This window comes from Meleagris gallopavo, chromosome 21, assembly GCF_000146605.3.
Source record: "Meleagris gallopavo isolate NT-WF06-2002-E0010 breed Aviagen turkey brand Nicholas breeding stock chromosome 21, Turkey_5.1, whole genome shotgun sequence".
NCBI classification, from domain to species: domain Eukaryota; kingdom Metazoa; phylum Chordata; class Aves; order Galliformes; family Phasianidae; genus Meleagris; species Meleagris gallopavo.
Window position 1 is genome coordinate 1,683,290 of NC_015031.2, and position 12,865 is coordinate 1,696,154.

The window sequence follows — 12,865 nt, forward strand, 5'->3', positions numbered from 1 at the left end:
TTTGTACAAGTAGCTTCGAGAAGCCCACGTTGTGTTGCTGTGACTCATCTTTTGTAACATTTTATTTCTTGGTATTTGTTTAAACATAAAGAAAAGTAAGAGTTTATATGGCTGGCAGTAGCGGGGAGCGCTCCCTCCGTCAGCAGAATGGCATTGTTTATCTGTCTTTGTTTGGTTAGCCATATAATGTTTGTTCTCAGCACTGTACAACGGTCCCTATATGATATGGAGAAGCAATATCACTGTATGAAACTCACACGATGTATTATTATTATTATTATTCACTAGCACCCTAGGTGTGATAATTGAAGTAAATATCTTTTATACAAACACAATCACGCGTGGGCTGTCTTTATTAAGGTGAGACCTGAGTCCAAGCAGCAAACATTTACATTGGTGGTTTTGGCTCTGCGTGGGGCTGAGTTCCATGGGGTTTGTGGTTGTGTCGGAGAAGAAAAATCATTTTTTGTGTATCCTTTTCCAAGGTGGGGATGAGATTTCTTCAGTGCCATATTGAAGTGTCAGCTTCCAATTTGTGTTCTTGTCCAGCAATGTTCAAGTGTGAATGGTGGGCAGAAAACGTGTGCTGTAAGAGTGCAGGGGGTGTGCTGAGCACCAAGCCAATAGATCAGCTGGCTAAAAATAACAAATGGAAGAAAGGGGAATTTTGCCAGATACGCAGCTCGCTCTTTATTTTTACTGCATGTAAAGATCAGTTCCTCTTCCAGTGCTTCATAAGATGCTGTTCCAGTCAACATCCTGAGTGCTTACAGAGTGACGAGTTGAAGTCTGGTGTTGGTAAGGAACAGATATCTTAACCCACCTGCTGAATTCCATTTTGGAAACCAGCAGCCTAAACCTTGAGCTGGAATGCTCTGGTTCTCAGGCAGCAGACGTGGGTATGTGTGCTGTCACCTCCCATCCCCTGCCTTGGTTAGGAGCTCACTTGGAAGTAGAACTATATCATGCCTTAACTTCTTCTGTGCTTGCTATTTTTTGATGTCTCTGACAGTTTGTTCCACAGGATGTAAAGGTTCTGGGCTTAACGAACACTTTTTTTCCTGTTGCTCAATGATCGGTCAGACTGTTGATTGCTATCGCTGTGTTGTATGATTTCACCATCATCTCTTAAAGCTTTTCAGCTGAAAACTTTTAAAGCGTTACACCTCGAGTTGGTTAATTTGTATGTCTATAACTCACGTTTTTCTTTAGGTATGGTGCTGTTGCACTGAGGAACAAAGCCACGCGTGGCCACGCGAACAGCACGGTGTAGGTGTGGAAGTACAGAGCTGGTGCTGGACAAGTTACAGAGTTAATGGCAGAAAACTTGGTCTGTAGTCTTCTTGGGGTGCAGGGAGACGCCAGCACTGCATCGGGTGGGCAGTGGCCTTGGGCCCACCCTGCCTTAGTGAGAGATCGAGACGTGGTGGATAGCTGGATCCCACAGGAGCAGACACGGCTGAGCAGCTCACATCCTGTTCTTGGGCCCCGCTTCTTTCCATTGCAAAAATCATTTCTGTTTTCATGGGAGAGCTGAAGAGGTTGTGTGCTTGCCAACAGAGGGCTTCAGAAAACATGATTTGATTATAGCAAAGCATTTTATTTTCTTTTTGCTCCAAGCTATGGGAAACTGATAAGAAAATTCAAACTGTTTTCTTGAACTCTTCCTCGTTACCCATGTAATTATCTTAGTACCCTTGGAAATAATCCGCTCTTCTATGAAATCTCTCCTTCCAGGGTGGATTTCTGAAGTGGCACTGTGATGCTTTCTGGGGGCTGTTTATTTTGGAGTGGCTGAGCCAGAGAAAAGGGCAGGAGAAAGCCCTCAGCCCTTCCCACAGCCCTCATGCTGCAGAGCGGGCTAAAAAGAAAGGGGCAGAGGAAGGGAGGGGGCAGGAATGCCCCGTTTTCTTTTTGGCAGCACACAGCAGTGTGATTTGCTGCCCTCCCTACTTTCAGTCCCAGCCCTTGCCATCTAGGTCTTCCTGTCTTCTGCATGCATTCCCGAAGGACATCACTGAAAATTCTTGATGTATTCTCTGCATCTTCAGAGCCGTGCTTACACTTGGACCTCGGGGCTCTTCCAGGGCTGCTACCTGTGGCTAAAGATGGGGCAGATTGTGCCCAGGAGCTGCAGGTGGCTGTGAGGGATGTCATCATCCCTTCCTTTTTGTCATCTGCCTCCTGGGCAAACACAAACATCTGATTGCTCCGGACTGACCTTCCTCCTCTCTGAGACCTTTCTTCCCTTTCCAGACAGGTTGCTTTAAAATGCCCCAATCTGTGTGCAACTTCTGTAGAGTTGTTGGGCTTTCTGGAGCTCTTGGCTTGCACGTCCAGTGTCTTCACTCACTCTGGGGAGATCTTTGAAAGAATATCCACCCTTCAGGTGATGTGATGTTTAATCATCGCCCTGTGAGATGAGGTGAACATGAGGGGCAGTTTGGCTGGGCTACAGCCTTACAGCATTTCCTTCTGAACAGGTTTGCATTGAAGATGATGCTGCTAGATTTGAATAAGACAGGGCTCTGATGCCTTACGTAAAGAAATACCAAATAATTCCCTGCCTTCTTGTCCTGTTTCTCAGCCCACTGACTGCTCACAGCAACAGCAGCCCCAAGGAAGAGCATTAGGACAGAACGAATGACCCCATGCAACTGTGGACAATGCAGAAACACTGTCCCACATTACAAAAAGGCCAAGATAGAATATGAACTGTTGAGATGAACAGCACAAAAAGGCTTTTGATGACCTTCCTGTTATGGGAAGAACTTCTGCTCTGATCTTTTGTTCCTCGGGATCAGAAGAGGACAAAGACAACCTGGTTCATCCAGGAGGGAATCTGCAGCCTGCGGACTCTGCCCCCTCTTCCCTTCAGCTGTGGAACACGGCCAGCTCCCTTTGATTCTCCCAGAAAGGGAGCAGGACTTTGGGCTATAACAGCACCATCTTTTTCAGATTTCCTTAAAAGCCCAATGCGAAGTATTTCAAGAACCTTAAATTGTTCTTACACAAGTATAAACTTGGGAGCTCTGGCATCAGGTAGGACTGGAGTTGAGATATTGTTGGCCTGGAAAGTTTCGTGGGAGAGAGATGCCAAAAAGCCCTCGCATGGGGAAAAGAAACCATTTTGACTTCGAAGTGACGGCCCTCAGCATCCGGTCATTAACCAGGGCAGCCCAGCATGGGAAGGGCTCAGTTCTCTGCAGAGTGCAGACCCAGTTCCTGCTGCTATCTTTGGCTCTCAGCCTTGGCTCGAGGCTCCTGAGCCTTCGTTATCATGCCATCATCTTCCTTCCAGTCAATAAAATGGGCTTGAAGTCTTTGAAGTGCTGGATTTCAACGCACTTCAGCTGACTTCTGAAAGAATAGTTTCTCAAAGAAAGCTCCAAACATGCCACATCATTTCTTTTCTTGTTTTCTTCTTTTTTACAGTTCTGTAAATCCCAGGATGCCATCCAGTAATGGAGGCAGATTAGAAAGTTACCATCAGGCAAATGAGGGTGTGAACTTGCAAAGCCTCAGCTAATTTGCAGTAAGTGCCCATGTGTGTGCTGCTGCCCGCAGGTCCCTTCCATAGTATCACTCAGCTCCTGTTTCCTTCGGGCTAAGAGGATTCACACGAGCAGTTCCTGCAGTCCTATGGATGTGCAGCAAGTCACAGCCTATCACCCCAAGGTGATTTATTCGTCTTCTCTATCCTCAGTAATCAAGCCACCATCTTATGAAAAGATTGCCTCTCATTTATTTATGTCTGGCCTTATAACTTCAAACTAAGTTGCTAGTATGTCTTAATTTTCTCCATCTGTGAAAACAGATGCTGTTTATTTTGGATGATTTGCCAAGGGAGTCCAACTGCTGGGGCTTGTTGCAGGAGGCCGAGCTGCCAGCACTCCGCAGCCACGCGGGGCTTAAGGTCTGGTGGGTGCTCCTGATGAGCTGCACACAATGCGCCCGCAGGGCTTCTCCATCTTTGCTTTGTGATTGTGCGTTTTTTGCTGTGCTATTTAATGTAGAACGCCTCTGATCAGTGCTGCACCATCTCCATGAGTTTTGGTCAGCAGCAGGGACCCCCACTCTTCTCCAGGCCAGCAGTAAAGGCTGTGGGAGAGCTGTGTGGTTGATCACTTGCTTGTGCCCAAGGCTCCTGGGATGGTCAGTTGTGCCTGCAGGACTGTAGTGCGGTGGTGGTAGCCCAAGTTCAGTGGTTGGTAGCCAAAACTCAATGGATCTGCTTGAGCCTTGTGTTTGAACAGGCAGTTTGTGCTGAATTGCTGGGATCCACGTTGCAGTCAACAGGGAACTCAGAGGGCACGGTGGGGATGGGCTGGTGGTTGGATTTGATGTTCTTACCATAGAATCACAGAATGGCTCAGGTTGGAGACGACCTTAAAGATCATCCATTTCCAACCTGCCGCTGGAAATGGATGCCCAGGGCCCCATCCATGGCCTTGGGCACCTCCAGGGATGGGGTATCAGAGAGGTCTTTTCCAACCTTAATGATTCTATGATTCTGCACTCCTTGCAATGACCCACGCTGACCAGCCAGGCATAATGAAAGTTTGAGACTTTTGGATCAGTGTCCTGATTTGGCTGAGAAAAGCCATCATCAGGTGCAGGTTGGCCCAACCCACTGCTAATGCACCACTGGAGCCCCACGCACAACCTGGCACAGCTCCCATCTGCCCACCACCTTGCCAAGGACAGCGAAGGAAGGCTTGCAGCGCTGCTGTCACCTGCACTGCGTGCTTCCTGCATGCCAGGTGGAGCTGGCAGCACTGCAGTGGGACACGGGCAGGGCTGGGGGCTTCTGTCAGCACTCAGCCGTCCTGTTGCTGCATTGCCTTCGTAAAGCAGTAGCGCGTTGGATATGGCTTCTCTGTAGTCTGAAAAGTCAAGGACAATGAGGCTTCAGGAGAAAGACATAGGGTTTAAAATCCCATTTTCCTCAGGGCTTCACCTTCTTTGTCCCATTATCTTCTGTGGTGCCTCTGTCTCTCTTTTGAGGCTTTTGCACATCTGAAGGGTCAGGGCCGGGTCGTGGCAGCACAGCAGCTCTGAGGATGCAAAAGCGGAATCCAGCACTCATCTCCAGTGCCCAGCTGAGCTGGGGCTGCTCCTGCTGCTGCCCTTTGGGGCAGAGAAAGTTATGATTAAAAAAACTTTGAACAAAGATATGGGGTGGTGGGATCAGAGAGAAGCTCCATCCATTTCGGTTGCTTTAGGATTAGAGGTTGTTCCCAACTTTTCTGTTTTCATGGAGATGAACCCCAAGGGAAGGAAGAACAAGTTGTTGTTTAAAAGTGGGAGATGTGCTTCCCTGGAGAACAGAAAGCAAATTGCACTTTTGCTCTATGCACCCTGAAAGCAAAAATGTTGAGGAAAAAGTGGGGATGCAGAGCTGCTCCAGCGCCAGCAGGGATGTGGGGAAATGCAGGGCAGCATCGCACCATTGCGGCCACTTTCCTTTGGCCAACGAGAGCTTCCCAACTACACGTGAACAGGCAGTTTTAAGAAACATCCAATTAAATAATTAACCGTAGGGAAGAGTTTTTCTTCTTTCCAAATCTTGTTAATGCAGGTATTTTGCATTGGACCACCCGTGTTTTGGGATTGGAGCCGTCACCATTTCTTGAGAAATAGTGACCTCCAGTGGGGCAGCTCTGCCAGCACAGCTTTGGGGTTGGATGGCCCTTTTGGGGGTCTTGCACTGCTTTGGGGGGTGGCTATGACTGGGGGGCACTAGAAGGACGTTGCTCTGCTGGAAGCTGGGCAGGGACCATCTCCAAAGATGTCCTCGTCCCCCATCTCACCCCAGTGGGTGCTTTGTCTGGAGCAGCTCAGGGCTGCTGATGTACTCCTGCTGTGCCCCCAGAAGCAGGGATGGAGGCCTGGAACAACGGGATTTGCTGCCTGTGAGGCAGCTTCAGCACTCTGGGTGGGAATTCCACATCTCTTGGTGTCCCCTTGGGTCCTGGCTGACAGCCCTGGCTCTGTTTTGCAGTGCGCTGTGCGGAGCTGCAGATCCAGCTGACGGAGGCCGTGTCGGGGCTGGCAGGGCAGAAGGAGTTGGTGGCCAAACTGGAACACGACCTCAGCACCATCCAGGCCCTCTCTGCTGTGCATCGTCCAGACGCAGAGGTAACCCCCTGGCTCACAGCTCCATGACTCGGGGTGGCCCCAGGGATGACCACCAATGGGGGAGGGCCTGCAGCAGGCATGGGGTTGTCATATCACCTCCTCTGTTCTTTCTTCTGTTTGGTTTTGGGTTTTGTTTTCCCACATTTTCTTTCTTTCTTTTTATTTTCCAACCCGTTGCCCACCTGGGTGCTGCATCAAGCCCATATACAGGATGGTGCCAGCATGTGGGAGGTGGCAGGAGTGGCTTCTGAGGGCCATCCAGCCCTTCTCTTCCCATGAAGGGACAGGTTTTAGAGTTGAGCATCACAGTAATTAGGATCAAGCATCATCGTCTTTGGCTTGACCCTTGCTGAGCACCCGTCTGGCAGAGACGCTCCCAGACAGGCACTGAGTGGGAAATGCTGAATCCCTTCTGCTTGCCCCCAGGGCGCAGCCATCCCCAGCCTGGAGAAGATACCTGAGCCCATCAAGGAGGCCACCGCGCTGTTCTATGGTGAGAGGCAGCCAAAAACTTCTCGGGGTGCGGGTGGGAGCCATCCCAGAGCCGTGGGCAGGGCACTCACCTCTTGGGGACAGTGACGTGGAGATGGTCCCAGGCAGACACAAACAGCACATCCCTCACTGGGGACAGTGATGTGTTTTGTGTTCAGCACGCATTGCTGGTCCTCCTGGCCACAGCCCAGCGCCCATAGGGGGCACCCATGGAATGGGGTGGTGCTGCTGCAGGATGGGTGGTGGGTGTCCATTGGGTTTTGCTTCACACTCACTGTTGTCCACAGGTCATCCACCGTCCCCCAGTGCCCCGTTCCCTGAGGGGCAGGTGGACTCACTGCTTTCCATCATCTCCAGCCAGAGGGAACGCTTCCGAGCCAGGAACCAGGAGCTGGAGGGGGTATGTGGGGTGGGCAGGTCCTGCGTGCTGCGGTGGGCTGCTTGTCTGCCATGTGGGGTTTTTCATCAGCACAGCACCAGTGCAAGCAGTAGGAAATATACATTCTAGGGTTAGTGGGACCAGGACCTGTCAGTGTTGCTCATAAGGGCAGTCCAAATCCCTGCTGCGGTGCGGGTGTGCTTGGCTATCTTGCATCCCCGTGTGCTTGGCCATCCAGCGTAGCACTGGGGCTGCTGGACGAAAGGAGCACAAAATGAATGTGGATTGGAGCAGAGTTTCACCCAAGAGCTCTGGAAGTTGAAGGACAGCTCCAAAGAACCTCTTATATGGGCAGAGCTGGCTCTGTAGCTCCCATAGCGTCACGGGATTGGGTTCTTCAATAAGGCAGGGCTGGGCCAGTAGGGACAATTTTAATCAAGATCGTGGAAGTTGGGCGTACTGAGAGGGGAGAGCATGGTGAGGAATGTGGTACTGCATCAGGGATGGCAAAACTGAGCATCAGCAAGTCCCCTCCTACCATGTTTTGGAGTCCCATCAAGGTAAACAATGGGGAGCAGGCTCCCATCACATCCCCATCACCCTCATTGCATGGCTGTGTTCAACCAAGAGCGGAGCCATGCAACTGTGCCATTGAGGACACCCTGCACCTTTGGTGTCAGGGACCTCAGACAGGTGAACCTTCCAGCCTCATTGGTGCAGTGGGGCTCTGCATCCCATATGAGGACAGTGCCACTGGGGCTGAACCTTTTTGCTAACTGCTCCCCATGCAGGAGAACCGCATGATGCAGCACACGGTGCACGCATTGCAGAGCGAGCTGGACAACCTGCGGGCTGATAACATCAAGCTCTATGAGAAGATCAAGTTCCTGCAGAGTTACCCCGGCCGGGTGAGTGCTGCTGGTTGTCCTCCCGTTGGGTTGACACAGACAGGCAGATCCCAAAGCCCCATTTATCCCAGTAACGGCAGCAGGAGGCTGTCCCCTGCCACCTCCCTGCCTTACCTCCCCTGTTACTGATGGACATTTTAATGGCATTTAGGGATGGGAGACTCCCACAACTGTGCAGGACCTTATTTGGGTCTCATTCACGCCGGGGTGAGGTTGGCCCCTCTGACATTTTTCCCTGTGTCTCCCATAGAAGATCATTCCCATGTTTATTCCCACAAGGCAACCCCTGGATGCCATCAGCATGAGCTAAAGAGCACACGGCTCCCGCGCGCCGCGTTGCATAATTCACAACCTAATCAGGCATGTGACAAGTTAAAAATAATCATCAAAGATCATTCAATAAGGCCAGATCTGATGAATTCAGCGTCCCTATATCGGGATCTGGCCTCATCGGGGTATCGCATTGCAGAACGTAAGGGCATAGTTGCTAAAGGTCCTCTTGCAGCGTGGTTTGAGTGCCTTGAAGCCACCAGTAGCCGTGTGCTGGTGAGAGCAGGGCAGAGCCTCCATCCCTGAGCCCATCCAAACTGTTGCCTTCTATCAAGAGGTTTCCTTACTCTTCCTCACCATTTGCCCTGCTGGCAGTAGCTATGGGGTTAAGCACTGGTTTCTTCCCCATGAGCCACTGTCATTGTCCTGCCCATCACACAGGGATTTGGGGTGTGATGTTCAGAACGCACTGGTCTTGTTAGTCCATCCACTGGATCATGCACCACTCCATCCATTGGGATCACTTCTTCCAAATAAGGCTGGGGAGGGCAGCGCCTGTGTCCAGGGGTGTGGGACAGGGAGGACATGTGGCCGTGCCATCCATGGGTCTCATCGCGCCTTCACCTCTACAGGGCAGCAGCAGGGATGACACAGAGCTGCGTTACTCCTCGCAGTACGAAGAGCGCCTGGATCCCTTCTCCTCCTTCAGCAGGAAGGTATGGGACTCCACACAGTGCACCCACACTCACACCAACACCTCACCTTCCCAGATCTGCATCCCCCAATCACTCCTTCCGGCCCCCAGTTCAGCTCTGTGCATCTTCTCTTTGCAGGAGCGCCAGCGCAAGTACCTGAGCCTGAGTCCCTGGGACAAAGCCACGCTGAGCATGGTGAGATGCGGGGCAGACCCGTCCCTGCCATGGTTGTGGGGTTTGGGGTGTTGACTCCCAGCTATCTAGCACGACAGAGGTTAACGCTGGCCTGTAGCAGCCACAGAATGCTGAAATATCTCATAACGAAGGCAAAGTTGTCATTTGCATGAAAACCAAGCAAATGCCAGCATGAATATGGATCGGGTGGTGTGCCAGCGCCACGGAGAATTAATGAGAGGCATTTACAAAAAAACTGACTTACGGGAGTTACTCCCTGGGAATATTTAAGAACATAATCTTGTTTGTTACAGCAGCCTCCGCCGTGGCCCTGAATAGCAAAGATGATTTCAGCACAGGGTTGGTTTGATGGGAGATCTGTGGGTTTTAATGCCACCCTCAGAAATCCCACGTGGTGTTTTGGGGAATTTGCTTCTGTCCATAATGAATCCCCAGCTTTCACAGCAGGAATACAAAGTGGCAGTGTAGGATCTGTTCTCCATAAGCTGCTTTTCTGGGCTGTGGTTGTTCCCAAGCTTGGCTCTTTCCAAGGGATGGACACCCAATTCCATCCTCCCTCAGCCAATGTCAATGCCCAACGGTATCCTAAAGGGCTGACATCTTCCAGGGGGCTCAGCCCTGTGGTTCACGGCCTTGAGTTCACCAAAACTCCAAGCCGCTCACCCTAGGCATTGAATCCCTAGCACACATCAAAATGGGATTTAATCTCTGCTCTTGCTGCAGGGACGACTCATCCTATCCAACAAGACCGCTCGCACTGTCGCGTTTTTCTACACGCTGCTCTTGCACTGCCTTGTCTTCCTGGTAAGTGTGGTGGGAGCAAAGCACGGCCACGTGGAGCAGTGCTGGGGCTGCCCAAAATCCCGTACCTCACATGTTTGCTGGGGGCTGAGTTATCATTTCAAGAGAAAGAAAAAAAAATAGAAATCTCAACATCAATAATTAAAGGATGAAACAAGATGAAAGACAAGTCAGAACAATATTTCTACTTGATCATCTCAAAGTAAATCCAACCTTGTGTTATTTTGGTGAGGGAAGGAACATAGAAAATAAAAAGTTAAGTGTCATTAAAGTTTGAAGCTCTAACCTAAAAAAATAATCATAAATATTGCATGCTTGGGATGATCTGGCTTCACCTAGAAACAAAAGTGTTTAGAGACCGAGCCCAGCACTGCCTGGGAGTGGGCAAAGCTGCTGCTCCTGCAGCACTGCTGGGGATGGGAATGTCGTAGGATGCTGCAGGGAGGCGGGATGTCATGTCATGGTGAGGAAGGGATGCTTCAGTGGGGGTGGGATATTATGAGATGTCATGATGGGGGCAGGATGTCGTTGTAAGAGATGGGATGTCATGATGGGAGGAATGTCATAGTAGGGGTGGGATGTTATGACGGGGATGGGATGTCATGGTGGGGCTGGGATGTCATTGTAAGGGACGGGGTGTCGTGATGGATTGGAATATCATGGTGAGTTGGAATGTCATGATAGGGATGGGATGTCATGGTAGGGATGGGATGCCGCAGTGGGAGCACATCAGGCAGAGGCCTGCACACAAGCCCACCCCAATTGCATTCCTTATTTTGCAGGTTCTCTACAAAACTGCCTGGAGTGAGAGCGTGGGCAGGGACTGCGCTGCGTTCTGCGCCAAGAAGTGGGTGTGAGCAGGGCTGGGTGGGCTGGGGTGGCAATGGGGGTCTGAGCAGAGCCGGGTGCTGTGAGCGAGGGTGGGGGTTGGGTTGGGAAAGCAGCTAAAGATGGAGTGAAGGCAAGGTGGGATCTCTTGGCTTCCCCCATGTCTGGAGGAACGCCCTAACCCGGCCCTGCCCTTCCCCAGGTTCGCCGACCACCTGCACAAGTTCCACGAGAACGGGGATGGCGGTGACATGTGGCAGTGACAGCCTGACTGCACCACTCCTCCCGCAGCAGGATCCGGCCCTTCACTATCGCTTCGCTTTCTGCTTCGTTGGATGGGGGCAACGCTGCACCTTCCGCCCCTGTTGGGAACCAGTAGCCCCAGTGCGGGGTAAGACCGACCCACGGCACTTTGAGGATGGAGCCGGGGCTGTGGGATGCTCAGCACCACCTGAGGGCAGGGCGTAAGAGCTGCTCCCCTGTGAGCCCGTTGGCTTTAGATGATGATATTTGCTCTCTGCCGTTGGGAAATGTGATCCAGGGAGGGGTGGGCTGCTCGCTGGGGCTTTGCTGGGACAGTTCTATTGGCTTTTTTTAGATGTTACGTAGGGTGGCTTGGAACCTCTGCTGCTATTCACACTTGTACTCTTCGTAAATCATTTTGAATAATGTAGAGTTCTGCAGGATGAGTGATTAAATAAACAGCTATGCATTGAGTGAATTGTTTGGGGTTTCCTTTCCGGGATGTTTTGCTCAGATGCATGGTTGGATGAGATGATCTCAGTGGTTATTTCCCCATCTCAGTGATCCTAGGAGTCTGCCACGCTGGATTCAGGGTTGGCAGAACCCCCATCCCCACAGCGAGAGGACGGTGCAGGGCTGATCGTGATTTCCCCCATTCTTTTCCCTTCCCTTTGCATCCCAAACAAAGCCTTAGCCCTGCTTCTGCTCACCCCCATGCCCATCCCCATCCCTGAGCAGTGAGGGGCTGTGGCCCTACCCCATCCCCACTGAGCAGCTGACAGACATCCTTACTCTGGGGAAAAGAGTTTTTATCCTTTTTGTCCTATTTTGTCCTATTTTTTTGCAGGGTTGCCAGGACCCCTCCCTCAGACATCGCCGTCCTTCGGTGCTGCAGCTGCTGGGGGAGATGGGAGCTTGTTGCTAATTTACTCTGAAAGCCGCTTTGATCCCAATGCAGCACAAGAGAGAAGGGTTTCGGCAGCCCCTCTCTGCTTTAAATTTGATTATGGGAAACAGTCTTAATTAGTATCGACAGCCGTTCAGGGAAATAATTAAAGGAAAACCTGTGCTTTCCGTATCCCTCTAACCTGCACGTTGCTCACGCAGACCCCGGTTGCATTTTGGGGGCCACGGCGGGGGCACAGCTCTTCTCTTGCTGTCACCACAGCAGTGCTGGGTCTCCATAGCCACGAGGCAGCGCCGTGTCCGTGCTCTGCAAATGGAGCGCTGCAATCGATCGCGCTCAGCAGCGCTGGCTGCACGCAATGCAGACACCCACAGCCATCAGCAGCACCCGCTGCCCCGTGGCACTGCGGCTGGAAATATAGGAACTGGACCCAAAGGGTTAACCTTGGGTGCAGCCCGGCCCCGGGGATCAATAGGTGGTTCTGTCATGTGTGGTTATTTTTGGAGAAGGGCTGTGGTAGTGCAATGTAACCTCGCAGGGAGCAGTGCCTCCGCTGCTGCCCATCCCACCTTGCACCCACCCAGCACCCCAGATGTCCCAGCACCCCAATATCGGAGCCCCCATACCCCGAGGGAGCCCCCACCCCACTCACACAGGGATTGATTGACTCGCAGCGTTGGAGCGAGCAGAACTGGAGGTGGCGGTGGGGATTTTCACTCTCACCCAATGGCAGCTGGGCCCAGCGATGGGGCAACACACGGCCTGGCCCCCGCGTACCCCCCAGCATTACTGACAGAGCTTCCATTGCATGGAGCTCGGAGTCTTGTTCCCACTGCACAGTGCATTGCTTTGTTCCCCCACGTGCCCACTGTGTAGAGTTTTCTCCCTATTGCATTAAGGTTTTCCCCACTGTGTGGTGCAGTGGTATTTTGTTCCCATTGAGTGGAACTTTGTCCCTGTTGCACTGGGGTCTTGTCCCCACCATGCAGTGCACTGGTGCTTTGTC

The 12,865-nt window shown here is 51.6% G+C and overlaps 1 protein-coding gene across 1 annotated transcript; it reads left to right on the top strand.

Annotated features, from left to right (window-relative positions):
• The first annotated feature begins 5,983 nt into the window (after positions 1 to 5,983).
• Positions 5,984 to 11,426, top strand: LOC104913857 (protein CASP-like). The gene is made up of 9 exons (XM_010721789.3): positions 5,984 to 6,141; positions 6,568 to 6,634; positions 6,921 to 7,033; positions 7,804 to 7,920; positions 8,823 to 8,906; positions 9,024 to 9,080; positions 9,804 to 9,884; positions 10,664 to 10,728; positions 10,912 to 11,426. The coding sequence occupies exons 4-9, from the start codon at positions 7,813 to 7,815 to the stop codon at positions 10,970 to 10,972; spliced, it is 456 nt and encodes a 151-aa protein (XP_010720091.1). The 5' UTR covers positions 5,984 to 6,141; positions 6,568 to 6,634; positions 6,921 to 7,033; positions 7,804 to 7,812; the 3' UTR covers positions 10,973 to 11,426.
• The last annotated feature ends 1,439 nt before the right edge of the window (positions 11,427 to 12,865 follow it).